We start from the raw sequence: 26,560 nt of genomic DNA on the forward strand, positions 1-26,560 counted from the left end.
TCAATCCTAAAAAGCAATTGCCACAAGTGAAAACGACCATATGGAAGGTAAATAGAAGTGAATAATAATTCAACTTGCAATTTGTCAATTGCGTGTAACAATCACTTACCTCAACTTCATCCGATGTTTCTAACATTGCGTTATTGACCACAGTTATTCTGATAACACATTCCGTGTTGTCCTTTGGGAAGTCGCTGAGTTGTGTGATGTCGATGGGCAACACATATTTTAAGTAAAAACATGCATTGCCACGTGTAATGCAAGCACATGTGAGTGCAGTGCAGGGTCTACTTGGGTTATCCTGATAGCAAATTGAATTACATCAGTTAATTAAGTTGGGATACATTGCATATCTCTCAGTAACATAGAGTCAAAATGGAGCGAGCGTGGACTCTGCGACATGTTAAAATAAACTGCTGACGGATATTATCACTAGAACTCAAAAGAGACTGAAATATTATCAATGGCATGACGTTCGGACAATCATTTCACTCAAGGTACACAAAGTTTCAGTGTGCACTATTTTTGCTACAAAGCAACTAACTGCAAATTCTGAATGAAAAGCCTGGATAACGATAACATGAAAACAGACAGTTTATGAAGGATGTAATGTATTTCTGTAGATGGTTATCTATGGTTTCGTTTAAATTATCGCTTTGCACGACAGTGTGTCCAAGTTCATTACATTCAGACTGTAAATGCTATCTAATTATCAAAAGTTCTCATTTCGTTTTCGTTATTTGCAATGAATATGAACTTGTTTATATTTAAGCGTTAAAGAAAACATTGTCAACCGATAATTTTCAACTTCAAAATGAAATTTCTTTCATATAAAATACGCCGAGGAAATGTTTTACAGTAATATATTTGAAATACTAAAAGCACTTCTCAATATTGGCCAAGTTATAGTTCAAGTCCTTACACAACCGAATCTTTACTTTAGTTCAAAACGAAAACGGAGTCAATCCTTTGGCGCTGAATAATATTGTGTTTTGTCACAGAAAAGTGGACAAATGTTTGTCAAAGGTAAAGAAAACTTTTTCGATAGCTAGATGGTCATCTACTCTTTCACTTGCAACATAGCTTTCAGTTTATTTCGCTAGAAATATAAACTTACAGTCACACTCAAAAACATGGAAAAATGAAGATAGAGAAATCGTACAATTGCTAAATTTATGTTCTATAATTTCGCAGGTATTCCTAGCGGGGACCACAATATAGTTCTTCTGAACTTTTATTCTTGAAGCCCACAGATCATTTGCATATTTTTGATGTCTAAATTAGTTTAACTACGATTAATTATACAATTGACAACATTCCCGATAATATGAACAACTACATAAGCATATATTGTTGAAAGACTTTTCTGTTGTCGGTAACTTACTAGTGGAGAAGTTTCTTCAATCTTTCCCTCACCATACACATCATCTGAATCCGTTTTGTCAATGACTTGCCATCTGATCTCAAGAATACCGCTCTCGTCATCGTGTGCTTCTACTGATACGCTGTTGAAATAAAACTGAAAGTTAATATTTTATCAACAGTGGACTTACTTTTCTAAACCTTCTCACATACTATTTCCGCTAGCATTTCTCCTAACTAGGAGTTGTTCCATTGAAAGCCATCATCTTAACTACAGAAAGTTTAATCTTCGAATGTGCTAGCATACAGTTGAAACAAATGCTGCAGCATAACACATAAAGTCAGAATTCCTTCCTTTAAATTTCCAATCATGGCTGTGCGAGCAATGCTATTATTGCAAAATATGGCCTCAAAATGTTATCTAAATATGCCAAACGCTGAAGCAAATTACAGATAATAGTTTTACTCTTTCAGTTTTTATTTGAACTTTGTATCTGTATAGGTGTTGCCGGTACCAAATAAATTTTTTACCGTAGCAATTATCCAATATTTACCTCCATTTGAAGTTAAAACTGGCCACCATCCTGGTATTACCTCAATAGGGTTGGGGTATTGGGAGTGAGTTTTTTGATTTTCAGTAAGTAAGCCGGTGAAAATTTTATTTACTCCCTGAGCTTTAAAATGAGCCTTAACAGTTTGACGAAAAGCTACTCTAACTGTTTAAGTGTCCGAATATTCATCCCCGAAGCGCATCCCACCTTGTTCACAACATCTGATATGTTCTACTTTTAATAAAAATGCTATGGAAGAATTCTTCTTTATAAAAATCCCAATACGGGACATTTTGTAAAGCAAATATCATGAGTACTAGATAATTATTGAGCACGAAAAACTAACTAGTGAGCGCAAGATAGTTTTTCATTACTACTAACACTCTCTACGGAGTCCTAATTTCTAATGGGTAAAACCAATTAATCAGTTCTGCTTCTGATACATAATGAATTGGTTATTGAATGCCAATATATGCTTCAAATTATTTTTTGGCGACTCAGTCCTTCCAACCGAAATTTTTATAAAGCCAGAAATGTTTACAATTGCCCGTACTAGCAAGAACTATGCATGTAATGAAGCACATTTGCATTAAACTTGTACATTTTTACTCAAGAGGTGTAAAAAGTGGCCAAATTTATTCGAACAATTGTCCTTTCTGTTAACGGAGATTCCATCAGTTGACATATGGACATAAGGTTTTTGACATGCACAAAAAACAAGGGTCAAAAAGAGACTGGCACTGTCTTTTATTCAAGTAGTGACCAACACACTATGTTAGACACATAGTCCGTTTGTATCTGTAAGTGAACGATAGACATAAGAAGAATCCAATAGTTTTCATCCAGTAGCAGAAGACGAACTTGCAGATTTCCCTGGATTTCCCTAACAGTCATCAATGTAGAAGATGCCGACGACTGACAGTATCGAGAGATAACAGCTGAAATCGCTCAAACGCGAGTGTACAGGAGCCGGCATTTGTTGCAGCTTCAGCGAGACCTATATTGTGGATGCTATGGCTACCATACGAATTTAAGATGAAAAAAGCCTACGACGAGAAAATCGTACTGCGCGGGAAGCCCACAATACTGTAATATGTATGATAATTTGATGCAGACTTGAATTATTTTTACGCAAGATTATGTCAACGACATCGAGGTAAACGACTGCAGCATTGGTGAGGTAAACATTTTTTGCGCGGTATCGGTTTTCATGAAGAGCAATGAGAAAATCAGAGCTTCCGCACGATGTCGATCTCCAATTTCGACGGTAAAAAGAAAACTGACGAATGCCCACTGCACGTGTAAGAGGGTTACCTATTCTTTCCTTCTTTCCTGTGAGAACGGTAAGGTGGACGTTAAATATTTTTAGTAAATATCACTAATGTGATGTTAGGCCCTATTTCATTACGATCGTCTGCACAGAGGCGTAAAGTCGCATCTACGGGATCGATCACCAAAGTCAGTACAGTATAGATGAAAAATGAGAGCCCGCCGAAATAGCTATTTGCAAAGGATCTTTTCAATTAAATACCATTACAGCAGAGTACACTAGGTGTTTACGTCAGGACTAAATTTGTGTTGATCTTGCACAGAGACTACGTCATTGGTCTCGTAGTATAACCGACCAAGGAATTAAGTCCACTAGGTCAGAGGCCACGTTCGGTCACCACAGTCAAGTGTCACCCAAACTTTTATCCGTAAACCACTATAAGTTCTAAAATCACAAACTTATTAGCGCTCCTACACTTTGTTCTATATCTTGATTTGGCTAGCCATCATATTAGAGATTGAGCACAATAAACGGCGAGGGGCTGGCGGAATGAAAAACAATTTGTCCATTTTTCTGCACCATCCAAAACGACAGCCATATTTTAGATCCCCTTTCCCTCTGTTGTGGACCCACAAGCCGACATGAAAATGGAGACTGGCTTGACTAAATGTGACAGAAAATTGTACTAAAGAAAACCCACTGTTTTCCGAAATTGTTTCGTTTCATCCTTTGAAAGACGCAGAGTCCTCTCTTTGTGCAGCATCAGGGAATGTGTCATGTAAACGAAGCCCAAACGAAATCACACCATGAATCTGAGATCAGGAGAATGCGAAACTAATTTGAGACATCAATTGAAGTGCCTGAAGAATTTCAGATATAGACAGAGCATAATTTCAGATAGGAAACTGACAGAAAAACAATCTTAAAGGTGTCAACAATTTATCTAGAAATAGTGGTTTTGGACATCGAATCATCAGATGAAGAGTACAGAAAAATAGATAAACGTTTCTGAACCCCTCCGCTACTCTTAGATCTTAAAATGTATCATTCAAGGACTGTAACATGGGAGCTTCTTTTTCTTGCTTATCAACCCTATAAGTTATTCAATGGATAACCAATGGCTGAGAAGGATGTGATGCAACCCCGTCTATGGCCACACACTCGGGATTTGTCAAAAGAGTAACACCATCAGCAGTAAAACTAACAGAGTGTGCAACTCAGTTTGTCTATCTGCCACAGCAAAAGCTAGCAGGAAGGCAGACAGAAATCACTCTGGCTAAGTCAAAAGACAAACGCCGAAAACTCGCCACAGAAAAAGAGTAGAAGTAAACAATGCACACAAATGGGACACAAATTGGCAGCCAAAATGACACTGTTACTTTACAATAAAAGGCAAGAAGGACTATAATGACAAGCAGGCTGACAAACAACGTTCCACTGGTTCGTTAACGGGCAGAAACTCCTCAGAAGGAAAGCAGAGACCAAAAGTACTGTTCTGTGGAGCTCTACAAAGAACAAAATGAATTCTTAGGAAGTGATCTCAGACTGTTACATTGTGAAGAGGACCCCAAGGAACGCGAGACGATTCTAATTACGTTCGTCGTCGTTTGTATATGAATCAAAGGCTGTTAGTATAGTCTAAAAGGTACAATGTTATACAATAGAATATGAAAATGTACTGGTTTTTACAATTATTTTTATCTTAACATAATTTGAGAAGCTTGTTAAGAATGATGATATGTGTATTTTTGTCATAGAGCCAACAATAACATTAGAGGATATAAGGGAATCAAAGAAACACCCTTAAAACACACAATATCAGATGATGCACCTAATCTCTTTTTGTTGAAGTACAGCTAGTACGATTGTCATCCTAACAGCTGATGGATTTGTAATTAATGCGTTGCAGGTTTGCAGTGGATTCTATATAGTGACATAAAAGACCGTAATAGTTTAATATGGAAAATATACACATTTAATCCTTTTTTCACAAATAAATCCTGAAACAGCATTGAAAAAGCTTCTAGCTAGACAAAATGAACTTAATCCTTCAAAAGAGATTTGTTGATGTAGTGTCATTTGAGAAGTGGATATACATATGCGTACAGAGTTTCTGCTAAACTCTTTGTGTGATCATTCAATAATGGTCCATATGATTCTTCCAATCAGATGCATACTTTTTCGATTCCAATCTTTCTGTCTCATAGTATGTTCGGGCACTCTTTCCCCTTACCTAACCTCTATTTTATCAATTATCCTGTCGATTCCCCCGAACCCCCGACACTCCAGAAAGTGTCAAGGAATTATACATATTCAATAGTATTGTCGAATTTTTCTCTGCTAGTGCTCAGCATTTCTGCATTCAATTTGCGAGAGATATATATTTATTCGATGCTTGTGAAATTAAAATGATCTAAAATCATAAATCTCTTATTAATTAAGTTTAGTATATTTGGCGCTCTTTATGTTTCCCCACAAGATATTTGACAGGTTTACAGACACGAACATATCCTGCAATTTCCCATGATAATTGTACAAGACTCAGCGTGCAACATAATTTACTACAAACCCAGCTCCTGCCGTCGCAGTCCTTTTAAATCGCAACAAGGAACTCTCAGCATTCATGGTTTCCGAATCAATGACCGTCATATCGCTTATTATTGGCTCGGTCTTGTCTATAATAAACGTCGTTTTGTCTTCCCTCATGTTATCCATAACGTCATAAGCTTCCATCCAAATGGTGATATCGTCATTATTATCGCCAGTAATAGAAATCGTGTATGAAGTCTGGATAAAGAAAAGTATCAGGGCTGCAATTACAATGAATGTTCCCTTTAAACATTATACTTTAAATTATTGATGTTGATCAACAGATACAAAGAAACAGTTAAGGTAGTAGGTCTTACTATCATACCGTGAGTACAGGATACTGAAAGTCCCTGAAACAGAGACGTCAAATCAGCATTTGCACCTGTAAGTAATTTATCCCTGATACGACCTGCCTACCTTTCCTTCGAGGATGTCAACCCAGTTTCCAGGTTCATCTCTACCAGAACTTGACTCAGCAAAGTCAAGCCGATACCTAATGATACCATTGTCATTTGGTATTGCCAGACGTGATCTTGATGATGGTGGCAGTCCAGTGGACTCGTCATAGGGACCTAGAGGTGGATCGTGTTCCTCGATTCCATTCAGGAGATTTCCGTCTCGGTAAAACGCATTGTAGAAGTGGCCTGACCAGGTAATTGTGATCTGCGTGCACAAAGTAGCTATTAACGTTTAAAGCACTTTCTTTCATGTAAGACCAAGTGATCCAGGGATGACTATTAAAACTAAGACAGGTTACAATAAATAGGGAAAATCGTCTATCAAAAGTTGTTTATAATGCTCATTTGTTGTTGCTCGTGCTTTTTTGTTTAATTTTTTTCACTTTATAGTAAATCTATTTTCAAGGAACGCATTGCAGAAGTCTGTCAAGTAAAATCAATTGTTCTTTGTATTCCGAAATATATGTCGTCTTAAATTTCAGATGAAATTCATGTCCTATTTCTAACCAACTACTTTAAGGATTCTATCTATCTTACACGCAAAACTGCAGCGTCAAGAGGTATCCATAACGAATTAAAGGACACCTTCGTTTATGTTGCTTTCAAAAATGTATGAATTGTTGCCGTGGAAATAAGGTACTTACGATCGCACTGAGAATATTTTTGCAATTTTCTAAATTATTGCAAATATCATCAAATTAAAAAAAAACTGTCTTTGCAACTTTCTTTCTGTGCAAATATAACCAATGAATTTGGTTCATCAAGTACGTTGATTACATTTCTTCAAGCTTGAATCCTTCAATTTTAGCTCAGCTCCGCACCCAGTAGTGTATCAGTCTATTCCAGAGCTGTGCGTGAAATATCGACGAGCATCTCATTTCAAAAAGTTACTATTCAACTTCTGTTAACCTTTTGGCTTGCTCAGAAGAGTACGTTTGACAAAGGAAGCAATATATGGAATACTCACTTGGCCCACTGACTGAGTCAGCCACACAAATCCAGTGTTAAAGGTTCCCTCAGAAGCTGTGATAGGTTTGTCCTTGTCAATGCTAATAACACTGTCTGGGTCGTACGTGAGGAACCGTCTTGCTTTTGCAGAGTTCCCGACAGCATCAGTCACAGTTAAGATTATAGCAAAAACACCTGTTCAATTAACAAAATAATTTAAATGGCCATTATTTATCCGCTAGTGAATATTCAATTACCTCAGGTCTAAACAACTATATTTCATGATCACAGATAATTTAGTTGCATTGCATTTAAGCAACATAATTTTGTTCATAGGAGTATTTCTCATCGGGGATGACAAGAAACCCCTTCATATTATATATTTCCAAAAAGCAAAGAATATAATTTTTAGTTTGCTAGCAATACTCGAAGGATGATGGGGTATATTTGAGGTAGAAAACGTCAATTTTCATTTAAATAAATTAATTTGTCAAAAACTTGATACTATTTTCTGAAATTTAATATGCATAATCTATCGTCATTCTACAATGGCAAGGGTTGAAAGACGGACTCTCAAAAAGTGAATAAAATCATGCTAAGCAAAGTTAAAATGCCTATTATTCAAAATGTACGAATTTAATCCCAAACAAAATGATGGTTTTGTACAATAGTATTTGAAAAACAGATTATGGAAAGTTCAGAAAATTTAACCCAGCCAGAGCAAAGTTAAATTCTTTGGAAATCTTGAAGTTGGGAGAAAAGAGAAGCCACAAAATTGGGTTATTTGAGTAAATTGGCATAACTTTACACCTTTTCATCCTACTTACGATTGCTTGACAACTTAAAAGGCGAACCAAAACAATATTTTAATCTTGAGTAAACAGATTACTTTAAAGGAATGGATCTTTGCAAAAAAGTTATTTTGAGCAAAATATACTGTGTTACATGCAACACCAGCTTAAATAGCGCAGGGACGGCAAATGGACTTTTACGAATCGATCATCGAGTTTCCACTAATAAAGGCTCCCAGCCGTATTTCTTTTTCTGAATTGAATTTGTCAAATTACAGCTCCCAGCACCATTTCCGGCAGCAGCATCAGGGATGAGCAGACCAAAGAATTTGCCAACCTGAGCCATTTTCTCAGGGTGGCAGGCTATTTTTGATGAATTAGCCCTTCTGGACTGGACTTTTAATACCTTACAAAAACAAAATGCTCCCAGTACCACGTCCGGAGAATAGCCATTGCAATCAGATGGAGAGCCCTAGAGAAGGCCCACCACCCTTGCTGGCCTGGGCTCTAAATTCACAGCATCCAATGTGATACGTTTTGGTTTCCAACAAGTGCAGAACCTCCAAAAGTAAGGAACGGCAAGTGAGCGATTGTTGTACCTTTAGGGACAAGGAAATCGTGGTATATTACACCTGCGCTAGGCTTGCAAGGCACCACTGACATTTTCCTTAAGGCAATAACCCCATCTTGATAAACAAGATTGATGGCTTTTCTATTGTTCTCTTTTCTCTGCTCTCTCCACGTACTTGATGTCTTTGATGTCTGAGAGAGATAAATTATGTGGATTCACAGAAGTTGTCTCCATACCAGTGCCAATCTTTATGGAGATAGAATATCTATGACTCCATCACCTTTAAAAACGTTGTGGGAAGTAACATGATTCATTTGAGGGTAATTGTAGCGATATCAACCATTTTTGTGCCTATTTCAGGCCTTCATACTGAATTAGTCCAGCGTTATTACCAATAAGCCAACACATAAATCCAAACCAACAAACCTGATGGCAACTCTCACCTGGAGTTTATGCAATGCTTTAAGCAAACATCCACCAGTAATTGATCAAACTCGTTTTCGATGCTCAACTTGAAGCAATCGATGAGAAATGCACTGCCAATGATGAACGCCATTTTTTAAGTCATTTCTTTTTAGCCATCAGCAGGTTGAGAGTGACAAAATTCCTCACCACAGCCACAGCTCTTTGGGCTACAAATGCATTTATTCTCTCAAGATTGTGCAGAGTCATTTTCTTGACATAGATGCTGTCAGTGGCCACTCGGATAGCCTCTGGTGGATGAAATCCGGAAAGCATACTGAGAAGGTTGATATGTGCATACGCCAACATGCTGGCCCCTCAGGTAGGCAAGTTGGGGATGTGAGTCATCATGGTAAAAAGGATATTGCCAGTCCTCAAGCCAGGATGCCACTGTGGCAAGTGTCTCTGTTTTGGAGATCGGGCTCTCCTTCACCGGTAGCCAGCTGTCGGGTCAGTCTTTTCCCACTGGCCTTGCTGCCCTGTGTGAATTTGCCAATAACACTACACCCCTTGTTGCAGTCTTCCAGGCGCTAGACTTGTTATCGAAGGCAACTGTGGCTTCACAGACTTTGAGAGTGATTAGAAGACAAGATTCTGTCAGGAAGGCAAGAAGCTGCATTTTGGCCAGGCTCTTCACAATGAACTGATTTCTAAACCATGTGAAGATTACAAAGTGGGCATCTTTATTGAACTCCCTCTCCTGGACCTCAGCAAAGCTAATGTCTTTGGGAGAGGGCCCTTGATGACTATACAAATCATGCGGTGGGGTGAATGTCTGAAATGCTTAAATAGGGCTTGGCTTTGCCTTCTCCCTGGAAGGAAGCTTGGTAGCAGGCTTTCATGTCGATGCTGACAATGTCCCTTATGTCGTAATTTAAGATGTTCCACAGAAAGCCTTCTTGATACTGGAAAAACGGCTGGCTAGGGTCGGCTTCTAGGTGTTCTTTTCCTTGGCCATGATGTTGGCCAAGTGGTTCCCCTTGAAAGCTTTCTTTTCAATTGCAGGATCATCTAGGTCACTACAAACCTTCTGGAGCTTCTCGTGGCCTTCCTGTGCCCTGTTAGTGCGGCCGTCTTGGAGTAACTGGTCGACTTTCAGAGTTTATTAACTAACCTATTTCATCTGGTTGGGCAAGGTCTCATTTTAGGGGCAAGCAGGCGAAAGGGCATCTTGTTTTTCAAGGCATTCATATCCTGCTTTCTCTCTCATACGATCTTTTCAATCCTGGAGCCCTTGCAAAGAGAAAGCTTACGCCGGACTCCAACCCCACAACCCAAGACTCCCACTTAACCATAACTCTTCTGCAGCCTGGCCTGGTCAATGCTGCAGTACTAGTTCTTATCCAATACCTACAATCACATGCCTGTGTAAAGCTATGGGGGGGGAGTGCCCTCAGATCCATGCATTTTCTTACATATCACGCCCGGGCCCGGTGTCCAAATATGTGCAATCACGTGCATTTCTGAACTACCTTGGTTCTTGTTGCTACGCGCGTTGCTATCTGCATACCTTCCATTCGTACACAAAGTCAGCACGAGATTAGGAAAACGTCTGCTCGCTCAGATCGTAGTTGCGTGTGGCGTAAGTAGCGACTTCAGCATATATTTTTAAATTCTATTTAAATGCTGTGTATAATAAGTGCGTTCCTGTAAAATAAATTACATCACGCTTTTGTCCTTCTTACTCCTCGATTATGGCCTGGATCTCTGTTGGTGACATACTAGTACGCACGTTGCTTTGCACATTTTAGAAGTCTGCATGTAAACAAATAACGTCATTATGTATGTAGATCCGGGACGAGAAGCGGCAATCACCTTTATGAAAAAAGGACACAAATGGCGATAAATTTAGACATCGCCCGCATTTTTATCTCCCAAACAATGTTGAATAATATTTAAACTACATATTTATCATTCCTTAAGGTATATGATAAAACCTTTATGGCCCTGATAAGGCTTTTGCGACCCTCGGTCATACGATGTTATGGGCCCTCGCATGCTCGGGCCCTTTCGCCGTACGACCTCAAGCCACAGAAATTGTAACAGGGCCGTAAAGATTAATACGGCTCCGGCCGCACATAAGCACAGAGCACAAATGTAGCCACTTGCACTTATCTTTGCCCTTCTTAATGTTGCCTGGCATGCCCTCAGAGAGTGTATATCTAAAAGAAGAGCCTGGTCTGGTGAGGGTGAATGGTTTTCCCTGGGACTCTCCATTTTCATGAAGTTGTGCTGAGAGCATTTGGCGGGTATTAAAAGTCGATTTGCGCTAAAGAACCAAAGGAAAAGGCCAATCCACTGAAACAAGATTATCACTCGGAAAGTGATGCTTCGCGTAAAAAGTTCATCAGGCCTGTGGAAACCCCACGAAAAGGCTTATCGATCAAAAGCAGCCGCCCTCGCAGAATTAGCTCAGATGGCCAAATGGTTTGGTCTGCTCACCCCTTCTGCTGCTGCTTCTGAAAATTGCAGCTTAAATGTATATTCGCTTGATTGACTTATAGTGTATCAGATTACAGTTTTTAGCCCTGCGCAAGATATATAATACAATTGAATTTATCAATACTATTACGTAACAGCTACATTTGCTGTGCACTCAATACGATTGCTATCTTTATTGAATTATTTTGACTTCTTACCTCTTTTTGGAAGACGTAACTGTACGCTCTCCACGGTACCATCTATATTTCGCTCCGATGCATATGGAGCGCCATCTCCCATACCTAAAAAGCCACTAGCAGCAGGATCTGAAGTTAAACGGTATGCTTCACAATCAAAGTGGTCAATACCGGACGGAACATCATTCCAGTCCTCAGGCTCCCACTTAACCGTAATGTCACTCTGAAACGTAAAAATTAATATAACAGCTTCAATAAGAATTTACACAGATGTTATACAGTGATAGAATAAGTCTTGGGTATAAACTGATTTTAATACAACAGTAAAACACACTCTGAAAAACTATAAGCGGAAGTCGAAATTCTCAAAGTTTTTTAACATTTTTCACCAAAAATATTAGAGTTTAAATCAATTACAGAGGTGCTATTTGTAACATTCTGCATGAACATAGAGTTGCAGGGTAGTCTCCAATGTTGGACGGTGTTGACTAGCTATACATCGATACATGGGTAGACATATGCATTAGTTCGTCAGTGGCATGTTCTCTCGGTTACCCCATTTTCCATCATTGAATTGAACAAACACTCTATCCGGTTTTCCATGGTAACTTACAACCAATTACAATGATGACTGATAACCAACCCAGATGTCATCTGAAAAGACCAGCATCGCACTCTACTAGCTTAATGTATCGAGAGCGGAAAGGGGTTCAAAGTTTAGACCGTATTTGACGTATTCAAGGAAGTACCAGATTTGGTCCGATTGTATCAGTCAAAACATTCCAAGTCTCATTACCAGGTGGTGCATTGGTGATAAATACAATTTTAATGGAATAGATATATTGTGTTTTTCCAAGAAGCCTATGCCATTATAGACCTTTGTTCATTTCACCTTGGCCGTTTAGCAGAAGTGCTTTCACTTTGCAAGATATTGTGAGCTTGGAACATCGACCTCATATTCAAGCCACCATACTCTCTCGATTTCAAAACCTGTGGGGTGAGCCATTCTTCCATCACAACTTATTCAAGCTAAGAATGAATGCCGAATTTTCCTGGAATTATACAGAACTTGTTCTCCTTGAAGAAGTTGCAATTATCACTGTAGCAATGTATTTTGCATTTATCTTCAATCGATTATTACAGCGTTAATGATACAAAATATAATTAATTTACTACTTAATATAATAAAAAACCACCAACCAAGGCCAACACTTGCAAAATGAGAACTGTTGTTAAGAAATAATGATTACAGACCACATATATACAGCCAGCAAATATATATGTATATACCATCCACTAAATGAAAAGTGCTAAATTAGAGAATTTAGCTCTATTGCAACTAGAAATGAAATTGCAACAATGTAGTTGTAGTTTAAAACAAGGCAACGCAAAATACCAGCTCATCACATATCTTACAATACAGAGTATGCAATTAGTCTTTAAAGTGTGCTGGCATTTTGATTTGAAGGTACCACATCTAAATTCCTATTACCAGGGAGTATATGACAACTGAAATAATGCTGTAAAATTGGAACGTGGTTTACGATGCTGGTTGTAACGTCAGCAGTGGTGATTCAAGGAATTATTTGAAAAGATTTTCGGCCTTAAGATGTTTTAACTCACTAGCTATTGAGGCTGGCGAATTTTCAATTTCTGTGACAATATCAAATAAATGAAATTTTAATACGTTGTCTGCTTTCAAACTTGTTCCCGTTCTATAATATCTTAAACGCCTGGCTTCTGCTTATAAAAATACTTAGTTTGGAAATACAAACTGCTATGTGATTATTTATTTGGTTGTGGCCTATGTATATGTACATCTACAGAGACAATGACAACCACACTCTCCAGTAAAGGACGTGCCACATTATGGCAAACGGAAAACACATTTTGCACTGTTCTTGCTGCATAAACATCATGTGTCACTAATCTACGACACTACTTGATTCAAACTGCAAAAAACAATTATTTAATTATATATAATAGATTTCCCAGACCAAAATTCACAAGTTTTCAAAGAGGCTTTGAAATATTCAGAACATAAAGTGACTTCCAGACGTTTCTTCATTCAAATGCACTTGCTCGTTGGCCATGACGAAAATTAATTTTACTTGCCTAAAGACCACAATTCACAAACCAACTGGCATTGGACGATAAGGGTGATTTTTTGCTCTCGTTGTTGCATACTGGACAGACGGAATTGTTGTAGGTTGTTGATTTTGGGCGCTTGTGAATAGTCCTTACGACCTGCTTTCTTCTTTGTTAGAACGTTGATTGGTTAGATGCCTTTACATCTGCCACCCAAAAATAAAAGAGCCATCATTTTTATGGCCTTGGAGGGGTAGGAGGAATTTCATCGGAAACTCGAGTTTAGAATTTCCAGCCTGTCAAATTTGAGTACCCCCTCTCTAACCAAGAAGTTTCGACTGACCTCCCGCCCACTTAGAAAATTTAAATACCAACATTTGTAAAATTTACAAAATACATGTACAGCAATAGTAAAGACCTAGATTATCGTCGGTTATGTCACAACGGCTGAAAAGGTGAAACCAACGAAATGAAATTCATAGTGACAACAAAGTACAGATATAAAAGCATATGCCATAGCCAGTATCCAACCATATAGTATTGTTTAATTTGGATTGGTATCATGAGAGAGTTTTCACTAGGATATCTGACTGGGAAGAATTTGAAAGTAAAGGGGGAGATTTTGTCAGAGACTAAGGTGAAAATTGTCAGCGGGTGCTGTCCCCTATCTTGCATGGAAAATTTTGAGAAATTGATGTGTGCAATGGTGCAGTCTGGTGCAATCTGAGAGATGTTTTTAATTTTTTTTACTATGTAAAACTGTTAGAACACCCCAAGGGGAGAAGACGAGAGGGGGTCCCCTCTCGCATCGAAAATTTTGAAAAATTGATGTGTGTAATGGTGCAATCTGAGAGATGTTTCAATTTATTTTGCACTCGATAAAAATGTTTGAAAATGACATTGGACACTGATATTATTACATTTTTGCATGATCAGTGTTTTAGTCACAATATTTAACAACCAAACAATGACCGTTCTCAGTTTCCAGACATTGAAGAGCAAAGAATATGCAGGAACGGAAAATATGTGACTTTCTGTGTCACTTATCCTGCTACCACCTTCTAACGACAAGCCTGAAAATGGTATGCTTAAATGTCAAAATGGTTATTGAACTAAAGTCAATTATTAAAATGTGTTTCTGTGATAATATAGGATGAATTCATAACAGTTCAGTTTTGTCTTATATCCTGTAAAAGATGAGAAATTTATGTGTGCAATGCTGCAGTATAGTGCAATCTGAGAGGTGTTTTCATTTGTTTTTCACCAGTAAAACTGTTGTACACCCTAAGGGGTAGAGCACGATTGGGGGGGGGTCCCCCTCGCATCGAAAATTTTGAGAAATTGATGTGTGCAATGGTGCAATCTGAGAGGCGTTTCAAATGTTTTCGCACAAAAATTGAGTAACCCCTTCTTCCTCTCTACATTTTGAGCAACCCCCTTGAAGTTTCCAACATTTTGAGTGATTCACTCGACTCACATTCCTCAGACCCCCAGGCAGTAAATACTGACGGTTCCCTAAAAACTGCAAGAACGTCCTGTAGGGACGTCAGTATATTTCAAATATTGTTACAAGTCCCGATATTAAATACAATCTAGTACACAAGCCACAGTGAACGAAAAAGACACCAAAGAATCAAGCATCAACACAAAGGTCACTAAAAACCCGAAAATGTCATTCAGGTTATCTGCTTTTTTAAATCCTTCGTAACTTTTACTATTAGTTATTAAATCACCAAGATAAGTTTGAATGGCTTATAACCAGATTAAAAAGGTATCATTTTAACTGATTTGATCAACCTTCATAACAAGGAAGCCTGAACATTTCGTTTCTTCACACAACCAACACAGATCATCAATGGAAGCCATATTGCGGAATAAAGTGTTATACAAAAACCTGTCAGTTTGTGTTTTATTGTAAACCTTTATTCAAAAACTGGGCTCGACAGTTTAGTTTTATGTTTCTATTTTTACAAAGAGAGGTATTAGCACAAAAAAGGTTAGAATTTTGCAAACTAGAGCAAAGGAAATTCACGGTTTAGATGCAATCAAATGAACATGACCTATACAACACAGCACAATGAAATGTCAAGACATTGTATATCGCTGAAAATATATTAGGGAAAATAGATTATGCACTTGCCGCATCATGAAATACTGCCTAGAGAGAATAAACCGGCGTTTCTAAGTAGCTGTAGATTTTATGGGGGATATAGGTTAATTTCTTTGTCAAAGACAACATCACTGTAGATGCAACAGCTGGTGTGATGTGATCAACAGCGAATGGCAGCACAACACACATCGTACAAGCTCATTCCCTTGTTTGCTCATTTCAACCATAGCGATTCCAGACCATTTTGTGGAGTGACCGTGTTTTGACACTCTCGACTAAGGTTAGACACTCCCAGTGTCTAACCTAAGTAAAAAGGTGTCACCAGGGTAACCTGGATGGAAAACAGAGTAAAATGGCAAGACATGGCATGGACTAGCCAATCGTCTAAATACTGATTGATCGAAATCGACAACCTGAGTAGGTATGTCATCAGTGCACCTATCCCTCGTATGGAAATCGTCGGAGGTGTGACCAGGCCAATAGGCATGACCACAGACTGGTACACTTGCCGGATTATTACTTACCAGAAGTAATGCCTGATATTGGGATGGTTCGACAAGTGGAAATATGCATTTTTGATATCTACTATAGTAGCCCACTTCCCCTTTAAGAGGAGTCTGCCTGATATAATTCCAAAAATGTATTCACACTGATGTAAGAATTCAGATCGGTGTGATCTAGAATAGGCCTCCAACTGGCTGTTTCGTGGAAATAAGGAAGAAATGACTGCATAACCCTGTCATCGAATGAGGAGGCTGTACAGTCTGTATAGCCCTTGATAAGTGTGCATTGATCGCCTCAAAACAATTGTGGGGTTAGCACTGCACTCTGGAGATGAGGCAGGGAAAGCAATGGCTAGTTGCCGTGGAAATACAACCGAATCCCACAGGACGCAGTATATAGGTCTTGGTTAGCTTAGTCCACCAATTGGCAAAATACCGAAAACAAAGCCTTTCCCACTGGAACTGATTGCAGTGGGATAGGATTATCCCACTCAGCCTGAGTGGCCTTCCTTTCTTGTGTTGTATGGCATACAGTTTGTTTGTCCATCATTGGCACTAGAACGTTATAGGACGAACACGGGAAGGACTGTCTCGCCTTTTTTGATTTGCTAGTCAGCTTGCCTAAGATAAGAACTTGCTTACCCAAAGACTACACAGAAACTACATGCATGCTTCAGAATAACACCCACAGAAGCCTTTAACTGATGAATGGCAAGTTTCTGATTCAACAGCTTCCCATTCTACTGAAGAATGGAGTTAAACTGACCATTGAACATAACGGCCGAGAAACCAGCCGACTGACTGCACAAAGAATCGAGCTCTTGCCAGAGAGCCTAAGGAAGCGAAAAAGAGCAACCAGATGGGTGGCTGTACTGAGCCTGATAAAATGTTTTCACGAATAGAGAATGATCTAGGCTTGGGAGGACAAAGTGCCAGGGTATGTGTTCCTCCCCATACCCTCAGGACATGATTGTAGAGGGGAGAGGAGGAACTCTGAAAGGGCTCTGAGCCCTTCATTTCCTCCATAATCTGGTCTCAGTAATCTCTTGATTGGAAAATAAAGGCCAATCTGTGTAAATGCTCTTCTGCCAGTCTGTCCACATGTGCAGAAGAGGTCATCAGCTGATCCCTAAGAGAGATTTCGGGCACTCAGAGCCAACACTCCTCCCCTGGTAAAATTTCCTTGACATATTAATAGCCTCCTGAAAGGAAGACTTATCAGGTGTATCCTTAATGGCGAGTGAGAGCTCTGATCGGGCAAGTGAGGCAAAGTCACTTTCACCCCTGGGACAAAGAAGGTGAAGGCATTGAACAGAGGGATTTGAATTTGATAAGGATGGTACCTACTTTCTGCAATACCAAGTGGCTGGAGGTACGTTTAGAGAAAAGTGTCATGATAGATAAGGTGGAAGACACCACCTCAAAGGATGTGGCCAAAGGACAGCCACAATAACCAAGGAAAACCCCCATGTACAGGAATGGTACTCCCCAGGAGACACCTGCGGAAGTAGTAGTGAATTGGCGCTGAAAAACCAACACCCAGCACAGACCCATGCTGATAGGGACAGAACTATCAGCAATTGTATGAACTAGTTCATCATCAACTGCTCCCTGAATCAATGGGACAGACCCACACCAGGGAGCCAAGGGATCACAAACTGAAAGAACCAAACCCTTCGCTGAGAGCAAAATGGGCCCGTCAACAGCCGACTTGGAACCTGAAATATGTAACTGACAGGCCCTCTTGGATAAGCGAAACCCACTATGCCACCTGCCTACAAATCCATACTCATCCCTGTACTAGACGCATGAGATGAAAGTATTACAGGTTAGGTAGAAGGCGATGAAACTGACGAAATCCCAAACTCTGAGTACTTTAAAATTCCACACTGACTCCTGACATAGCAAAACCTTCAAAACACCCAACTGGCTGGGTGTGACTCGCCGAGAGCCAACATGTGCCGCAGACCAGGACACTTTTTAAAGTCAGCAACACGGGCAGAAAGTAAAACTCCAGACATCGAAAAAACAGGGGAAGGTGTGGTCGACTCCAAATCTTGCCATGAAGGAGCATGAGATCCGAAACTAGTGTCGGAAGCAATGAAAACAATGACAAAGAACCCGAGAAATACGAACGCATGTAGACCCAAGACAATGGGACAAAGGCGGAACTCCATGTTTCGCGCATGCAAAAAACAACAACTTTTTTTCGAAATCCAAGGTAGCCCACAAGGAAAACAGAAAGCTGCTTTTCAACACTAGGATAAATATCTAGGAGGACTTAATTTAAAACAGCAAGCTGAAGACACAACGATTTTGTGTTCGTCAAGTTGAAAATTCGCAGAACGAGATCAGAGACCAACAAGTCATCGACAATGTCGTAGTTTCTGCTCGTAATTGGGAATTAGTCAGTGGTAGTGACCAAATTGAAGTTATTATGATTAACAAGAAAATGAAATCAGGGTACGAAAGACCTATATATTTGCGCTTGATGCCCATATTGGATTGTACTATAAACAATTAGACATTAGTATCAATGGCAAAGGGTATGTCCTTTTACTATGACTACTACTGTGGACCGTGACTACCACCCTAATAATGAAAGGTCATTACACCAGCAATGCTAACTTTCGATTAGTTTTTTTATGCATCAATTGCAACTTCTTATTCTACTCCGCAAAGAATGTTGAAATACCAATTATTTAGCTTGTCAACTAAGCGTTTATATGTATAAAATGCATTGTTATTGTTCACATTTGAATTCTAGTCCAGACCAGAAGTATGTCTAGAATTGGAATAATAACAGTGCAGTAAATATTAATATTAATATAGTAAATATTAATGAAATTTGATGAACGTAATGCGTATGTTATCGTAGGATATTGTGTTCGTGTGTTGTCAACGTAATCCAAACTTATAAAAATGCTCGGTCTCGGGCGATGATTTTCCGACGTTCGATCTCTCAGACGTCAGTTTTCTGCATTTTGGGCTGAAACTGACGAAAATGCCGGACCAAGACGACAGACGACGGTTGGCGCACACCGGACTGACAGTGAATGAGACAAATCTATTTTTAGTGTACTACGCCAAAAAAAATCCAGCGCAATTGTTTTTATGTAAATTTACGAAAAAAATTGTTACTTTTTCTTTTGCTTTGAACTCTTGACCCATTTCTGTGTCTGAAGCAGTTCGTGTTGCATGTAAATATTAATGAAATTTTGATGAACGTAATGCGTATGTTATCGTAGGATATTGTGTTCGTGTGTGGTATAGCACATCGGGAATGCTCGGCTTGGCTCTCGCACCTGCATTAACCACTCTATCTAGCAACCCTTATAAGTTGCAAATGTTACAAAGTCAAAATTCGTAACTGCTCATATCAAATGAAGGCAAAAGGGATGGCATCATTGATTGCCATTGTTATCTTTATTGTGACTTCATGCTGCCGTACTGCAGCTGATTTTAAGGCAAAAAGTTTTTCACTTATTTGTTTTATAAAATAAGTAATCCTTGTCATTGTTCTGGTCAGTATTTTGGCCGAGCAGTTTGACTGTGATGTCTTCCCTAGGTGACAGGGTGCTGTACGTTGTGAGTTCGAATCCGATCGAGAATCTACTGAATTTCTACCCTGGGTTGATAGATTTAAACCATTATTTCTAAGCGTGGGGATTTGGCCGAGTGATCTTGACTGCGAAATATTCAATAATTGACAGGATGCTGCACCTTGTGAGTTCGAAACTGATCGAAAATCTACAGAATTTTCTACCCAGAGTTGATAGCTTGCAACCACTATCTTAAGGGTGGGATTTCCACTATTTTAAGGGTGGGATTTGGCCGAGTGGTTTTGACTGCGATGTTTTCACTAGGTGACAGGGTGCATCATGTTGTGAGTTCGAACCTGATCGAAAATCTACTCAAATGTATCATCGCTGAGATCCAAACTCCCTTGCCATTTTTATATATGCCAAAAGAGCTATTTATCACATATATCACAAACTGTTAAACTTTGTTAAGTATGGATCTCATGAAGCAGTGACAGAAGTGTGACTGCACTTACTGCATAGATGCTTGCAGCGAACAACATTTAGTACACAGTTGTGCACTTACAAAGTATTTGAAACTGTTAAAATCAGTCCAAATCGGTTACTATCACTGCCACATAACAGTCGGGTGATCAACTATTTATATGTATAAAATGCATTGTTATTGTTCACATTTGAATTCTAGTCCAGACCAGAAGTATGTCTAGAATTGGAATAATAACAGTGCAGTAAATATTAATATTAATATAGTAAATATTAATGAAATTTTGATGAACGTAATGCGTATGTTATCGTAGGATATTGTGTTCATGTGTTGTCAACGTAATCCAAACTTATAAAAATGCTCGGTCTCGGGCGATGATTTTCCGACGTTCGATCTCTCAGACGTCAGTTTTCTGCATTTTGGGCTGAAACTGACGAAAATGCCGGACCAAGACGACAGACGACGGTTGGCGCACACCTGACTGACAGTGAATGAGACAAATCTATTTTTAGTGTACTACGCCAAAAAAATCCAGCGCAATTGTTTTTTATGTAAATTTACGAAAAAAATTGTTACTTTTTCTTTTGCTTTGAACTCTTGACCCATTTCTGTGTCTGAAGCAGTTCGTGTTGCATGTAAATATTAATGAAATTTTGATGAACGTAATGCGTATGTTATCGTAGGATATTGTGTTCGTGTGTTGTCAACGTAATCCAAACTTATAAAAATGCTCGGTCTCGGGCGATGATTTTCCGACGTTCGATCTCTCAGACGTCAGTTTTCTGCATTTTGGGCTGAAACTGACGAAAATGCCGGACCAAGACGACAAAGACACACAAGTTGATATAATATAATAGCAATAACCCCCTTCGCAGTCGGGTATACACTCGACTTTGGTACAATTCGCTCCATATAGCACTCGCCTATCGGCTCGTGCTATATGTCGCGCATTGTACCAAATCTCGTGTATACCCTCCTGCGGCGGGGGTTATTGCTTAATCAAACGTTAGGATCATTGGCCCTTTAAAGAAGTCAGTTAGTAATTAATGGACAGGATGTTGCAAAATGTCATTGAATTTAATTATGATACCGTGAGATCAACATATTTATATATTTCATCAAATTTGCAGCAGTGTTTCTGGACATATCACTCTAATTACAAAAATTAACTAAATAGGCAATTTAGCAACTGACTGATATGTTACTGTTAAATGTCTTTATAGGGAATAACTAGTTCACTGTCCGTACCAAAATTTCATCAAATTTGATGCATTATTCTTGGACATATCATACTAATTAAAACAATTCATTAAAGGGACATAAGCTGTAACTTGTGGCAGGTTTTTCAGTATTCTGCTTCTGTATATCAACTATTGTGTCTGACCCTAATCTGTTTGTCATGCTGAAATTTCGAGTATTCTTTTTGTCAACACAGCTTGGCTGTGTCTAGTTATCATTGTTTATGCTTACAAATGAATTCTAGTCCGGACTTGAATACAATTTTCAACAATAACAATGCAGATTATACCCATATGTACAGTTTAGAAATTAAATGCAGGAATTGAAGGGAAACCACTAAACAAAAGTTCTGATAAAGTAGCCAAAAGATGCAGCTTATTGAGCTTTAAATACGTAACGTAGCAGTTAATTGACCTGATACTACTAAATTTCTTTGTATGCTAGTACACACACTGTGAAATCAACATTTGTACCAAGTTTTATCAAATTTGAGTAGTGTTTCTGACATACCACGCTAATTAGGAAAGTTAATCAAATATGAAAATTAGCATTTCATTGACATGGTACTGCTTAATGTTTTGCATACTGTTACGGTAGTGAGAGTTCAACATCTGTACCAGGTCTCATTACATTTGAAGCAGTGTTTCTTGGCATAGTACACTAATTAGAAAAGTTCATCAAATGTGAAAATTAGAATGTGTTCTCTTCAATATTGTCAGCGAGATTGAAACTTAGGCTTTATTAACACATTCCAGATCTTTCAAATTGTTCAGTGATAGAATATGAACTTTGATATTCATTCATTAAGCAGCATCTCAGGAATGCAGAGGATTTCTGCATCAATTATGCATTGAATGTGTCAATGTTTATTCCAAAATCTGACTTGTTTTTGAGGGACATATAAATGTTGAGCATTAATTCCCTCTTCACACAGTAAATCTAAGTAATCCTACTTAATCCCTCATCGACATCTACAATTATAGCACCTGTCACAGCCCTGTCTGCACTTATAATACTGATACCATCAACTAGCTAGTAATGCTCACCCTCCGTGACTTACTTTTGTAATTGTTGAAAGGGTGAGTTCACTTTCCTCATTGTAAACTTTAAGGCCAACAACTTCATTGCCATTTCGCCAAAAAAGGTTAGAGGCCTTGCTTGTTAGACTTTGTGACTGCAATAACATCACTAATGTTTATTCCGCTTTTCTCCTTGTTTTCTATTGACACGAGGCGTGTGATCGTAAGATGTCATGGAATTTCGAAAAACACACTTGGGCTTGGTATAGCACTTCGGGAATGCTCGGCTTGGCTCTCGCACCTGCATTAACCACTCTATCTAGCAACCCTTATAAGTTGCAAATGTTACAAAGTCAAAATTTGTAACTGCTCATATCAAATGAAGGCAAAAGGGATGGCATCATTGATTGTCATTGTTATCTTTATTGTGACTTCATGCTGCCGTACTGCAGCTGATTTTAAGGCAAAAAGTTTTTCACTTATTTGTTTTATAAAATAAGTAATCCTTGTCATTGTTCTGGTCAGTATTTTGGCCGAGCAGTTTGACTGTGATGTCTTCCCTAGGTGACAGGGTGCTGTACGTTGTGAGTTCGAATCCGATCGAGAATCTACTGAATTTCTACCCTGGGTTGATAGATTTAAACCATTATTTCTAAGCGTGGGGATTTGGCCGAGTGATCTTGACTGCGAAATATTCAATAATTGACAGGATGCTGCACCTTGTGAGTTCGAAACTGATCGAAAATCTACAGAATTTTCTACCCAGAGTTGATAGCTTTCAACCACTATTTTAAGGGTGGGATTTCCACTATTTTAAGGGTGGGATTTGCCGAGTGGTTTTGACTGCGATGTTTTCACTAGGTGACAGGGTGCATCATGTTGTGAGTTCGAACCTGATCGAAAATCTACTCAAATGTATCATCGCTGAGATCCAAACTCCCTTGCCATTTTTATATATGCCAAAAGAGCTATTTATCACATATATCACAATGTGTTAAACTTTGTTAAGTATGGATCTCATGAAGCGGTGACAGAAGTGTGACTGCACTTACTGCATAGATGCTTGCAGCGAACAACATTTAGTACACAGTTGTGCACTTACCAAGTATTTGAAACTGTTAAAAATCAGTCCAAATCGGTTACTATCACTGCCACATAACAGTCGGGTGATCAACTATTCAAGAAAGTGCCATTTCCTATATTCAACCTATAATGCATCATCATTCTTTAGGTGGTTCCCAAGTGTTTACATATACACGTACAGAGATGCAAAAATACATAGATAGATAAATAAAACACAAATACATACATACACACACATAAAAAGTATATCGATACATACATAGATACATACATAAATACATAGATAGATAGATAGATAGATAGATAGATAGATAGATAGATAGATAGATAGATAGATAGATAGATACATACATACATACATACATACATACATACATACATACATACAAGCATACAAGCATAAGCACAAGTATGTATCTACATAAATACACAAATGGGTACATGCGTACCTTCATAAATACACATGTGCATATAGATCAACACCTACCGATTCCGATAGTATTCTATTGTGTAAAGACATATGACAATTTTTTAATAGCTAGTATATTGCAAGAAGAAGGAAGCTCAAAATATATTAACAGCGTTGTACTCAGATAGATACATAGATACATACATACATACATACATACATACATACATACATACATGCATACATACATACATACATACATACATACATACATACATACATACATACATACATACATACATACATACAAACATACAAACATACAAGCATACAAGCATACAAGCATAAGCACAAGTATGTATGTACATAAATACACAAATGGGTACATACGTACCTTCATAAATACACATGTGCATATAGATCAACACCTGGTGATTCCAATAGAATTCTATTCTGTCGAGACATAAGACAATTTGAGCTAGTATAGAACATAAAAAAGGAAGCTCAAAATATGTTAATAGCGTGTGTACTCACATTCCTTGTGTAGGGATTACCAATATCCAATATATCCGCGCTACACTCAATCGATGTGATGATACAATGCTGAGGAGCGGAAAAATCGAAAAATATATCTGTTGTCTTTTCCGTGATCTGTTCACTGTAGAATATGGCATCGTCAACTGTAACAATGTCTTCCTGGTCATAGTTGTTTACAATGATGTATCCACCGTTTTTTGTTCTAATTATAGCTACAAACCTGAAATGGAAACCATTGGAATTAGCTTGTAATTTGGTTTTGCAGTACCGTTTGAGCAGTTTTCCTTTACTTTGCCAGTTAATAATACATAAAATTCTGCATATTGATAATAAATATTGTCACCTATCCACATCGTGCGGTTGGAGGCATGTTTGAAATATTGTAGAAAGTTTTTGCATAAAAGTCAGGTTACAGGTCAACATTATTATGTGTATACTGGAGTCGCATGATCAACTACTTTAGCACGATGTACCTGTCCTTATATTACAGCCCATATACATGAAGCATGCACGTCTGTGCACGTCAAATAACGAATTGAGATTGCAATGTACTGGGTATTTAAAGAACAAGTTAGTCATCTAGGCAAACAGAGGTCATAAGCTACCAGTTCCATCATGTGAGTGGTGGTATAGGAAGTCAATAAAATACTCCAACTACTGTATCAAACCGTGCGGCATAGATATTGCTTATGCATGTTGTGGTACAGTAATGCAAACACATCAGCATGTCAAAAAAGACGTCAAGGCAATTCACTGCGATACCAAGCTGGATTTTAGGTAGCCGGCATACAAGGATAACCGTAGCTTGTATCCTCCAGTCCGTGAGCTGCAAAGCTGTTGTTTCCTGTCTATCTACAATAGGCTACCTGTAGTAGACAACATGATTGTAATGCCTCATTTATATACCTGACAATGCAGAGTATAATCAGTATGCATCTCAAAGTGGGCAGGTGAGGACTAGTGTACAGACCCTATGATACCAATGTACAAGCTCCCACAATGGAAACTATGCAGGGTACGACAAACCTCGCAAAGCAGTGAGTGCACAAATTGCAGTCCAGTGCACTTGTTTAATGTGGTGTCTTCTCAAAGGCTGCATAATGTTACGATATTTAATGGCGCTCAGGCTTGTAAACGTTTGATCACAGACTGGAAACCTTTTTCTCGAGAGACAACCTTGTTCTGCTCAACAAACCCACGCAAAAATCAAGCTCTGGCAGAATATGCTGGGAAACTGCGGAAGTGTAAATGAGGATTAAGCATCCGTGAGCTAATACATCATCAAAGCAATCGAATCACTTATGTGAATGTGTAGTTACATGACACAAGATTTGAAGTATTGCAGCAAGGTTGCTGACTTTCAGATGTCTCCTAGCCAAATTGCTTTATTTTACGAGCGTTCTCAAAGACTTACTGAACCAATTCGTTTTAGTAGTTACTGTCAATAATATTCTGCCTAACATAGAAGACCAACTAAATGGTAGTAGACTTTTCTGATTCCACCATTCATCAATTCATAAAAGGCTAATAGGGTACAATACTGTACCAACATTTTGCACCGACGAAGCCTCGTGATATGTGTTTCATAGCGTTAAAGGAAGAGCTACAGAAAATACGAATATAGCAGAAGTACCAGATGAGTCAGAGAAAAACCAACCACAGCGTAAAGCTGGAGCTACTTAGCCCAAGCAATCAAATGTATTGAGCAATATAAGCAACAAGGAAAGCACAATAATTGCTGACTGAGATTATCAAACTGATAGGAGTAAAGCAGGTGCATGGCAATGGCATGATGATAATGGAGCAAAGGATCATGCAACAATATGTCTAGTCATCAATTTGTAACTCAGTAGTATATAATCAGTGTTGACTTGAAGGTCAATATGCAGGGCTATGCATCCACATCTATAGGGAGTGGTAATACCA

At 38.6% G+C, this 26,560-nt stretch overlaps 1 protein-coding gene across 1 annotated transcript; it reads right to left on the reverse strand.

Moving 5' to 3' along the window:
• LOC139149417 (uncharacterized) lies at window positions 1-24,851 on the reverse strand. The gene is made up of 8 exons (XM_070721184.1): window positions 24,632-24,851; window positions 11,642-11,843; window positions 7,198-7,373; window positions 6,190-6,435; window positions 5,753-5,970; window positions 1,385-1,505; window positions 110-301; window positions 1-6 (listed from the first exon to the last, which is right to left on the reverse strand). The coding sequence occupies exons 2-8, from the start codon at window positions 11,721-11,723 to the stop codon at window positions 1-3; spliced, it is 1,041 nt and encodes a 346-aa protein (XP_070577285.1). The 5' UTR covers window positions 11,724-11,843; window positions 24,632-24,851.
• Between the last annotated feature and the right edge of the window lie 1,709 nt (window positions 24,852-26,560).

This window comes from Ptychodera flava, chromosome 2, assembly GCF_041260155.1.
Source record: "Ptychodera flava strain L36383 chromosome 2, AS_Pfla_20210202, whole genome shotgun sequence".
Classification (NCBI taxonomy): Eukaryota; Metazoa; Hemichordata; class Enteropneusta; family Ptychoderidae; genus Ptychodera; species Ptychodera flava.

Excerpts from the sequence above, each read along its gene's own strand:
- LOC139149417 (XM_070721184.1), bottom strand. The coding sequence starts at position 11,723 with ATGGGAGATGGCGCTCCATATGCATCGGAGCGAAATATAGATGGTACC. Across the intron at positions 6,436-7,197 it reads TGACTCAGTCAGTGGGCCAA|ATCACAATTACCTGGTCAGG; the intron begins GTGAGTATTCCA and ends TTGTGCACGCAG. Across the intron at positions 5,971-6,189 it reads TTGACATCCTCGAAGGAAAG|ACTTCATACACGATTTCTAT; the intron begins GTAGGCAGGTCG and ends TTCTTTATCCAG.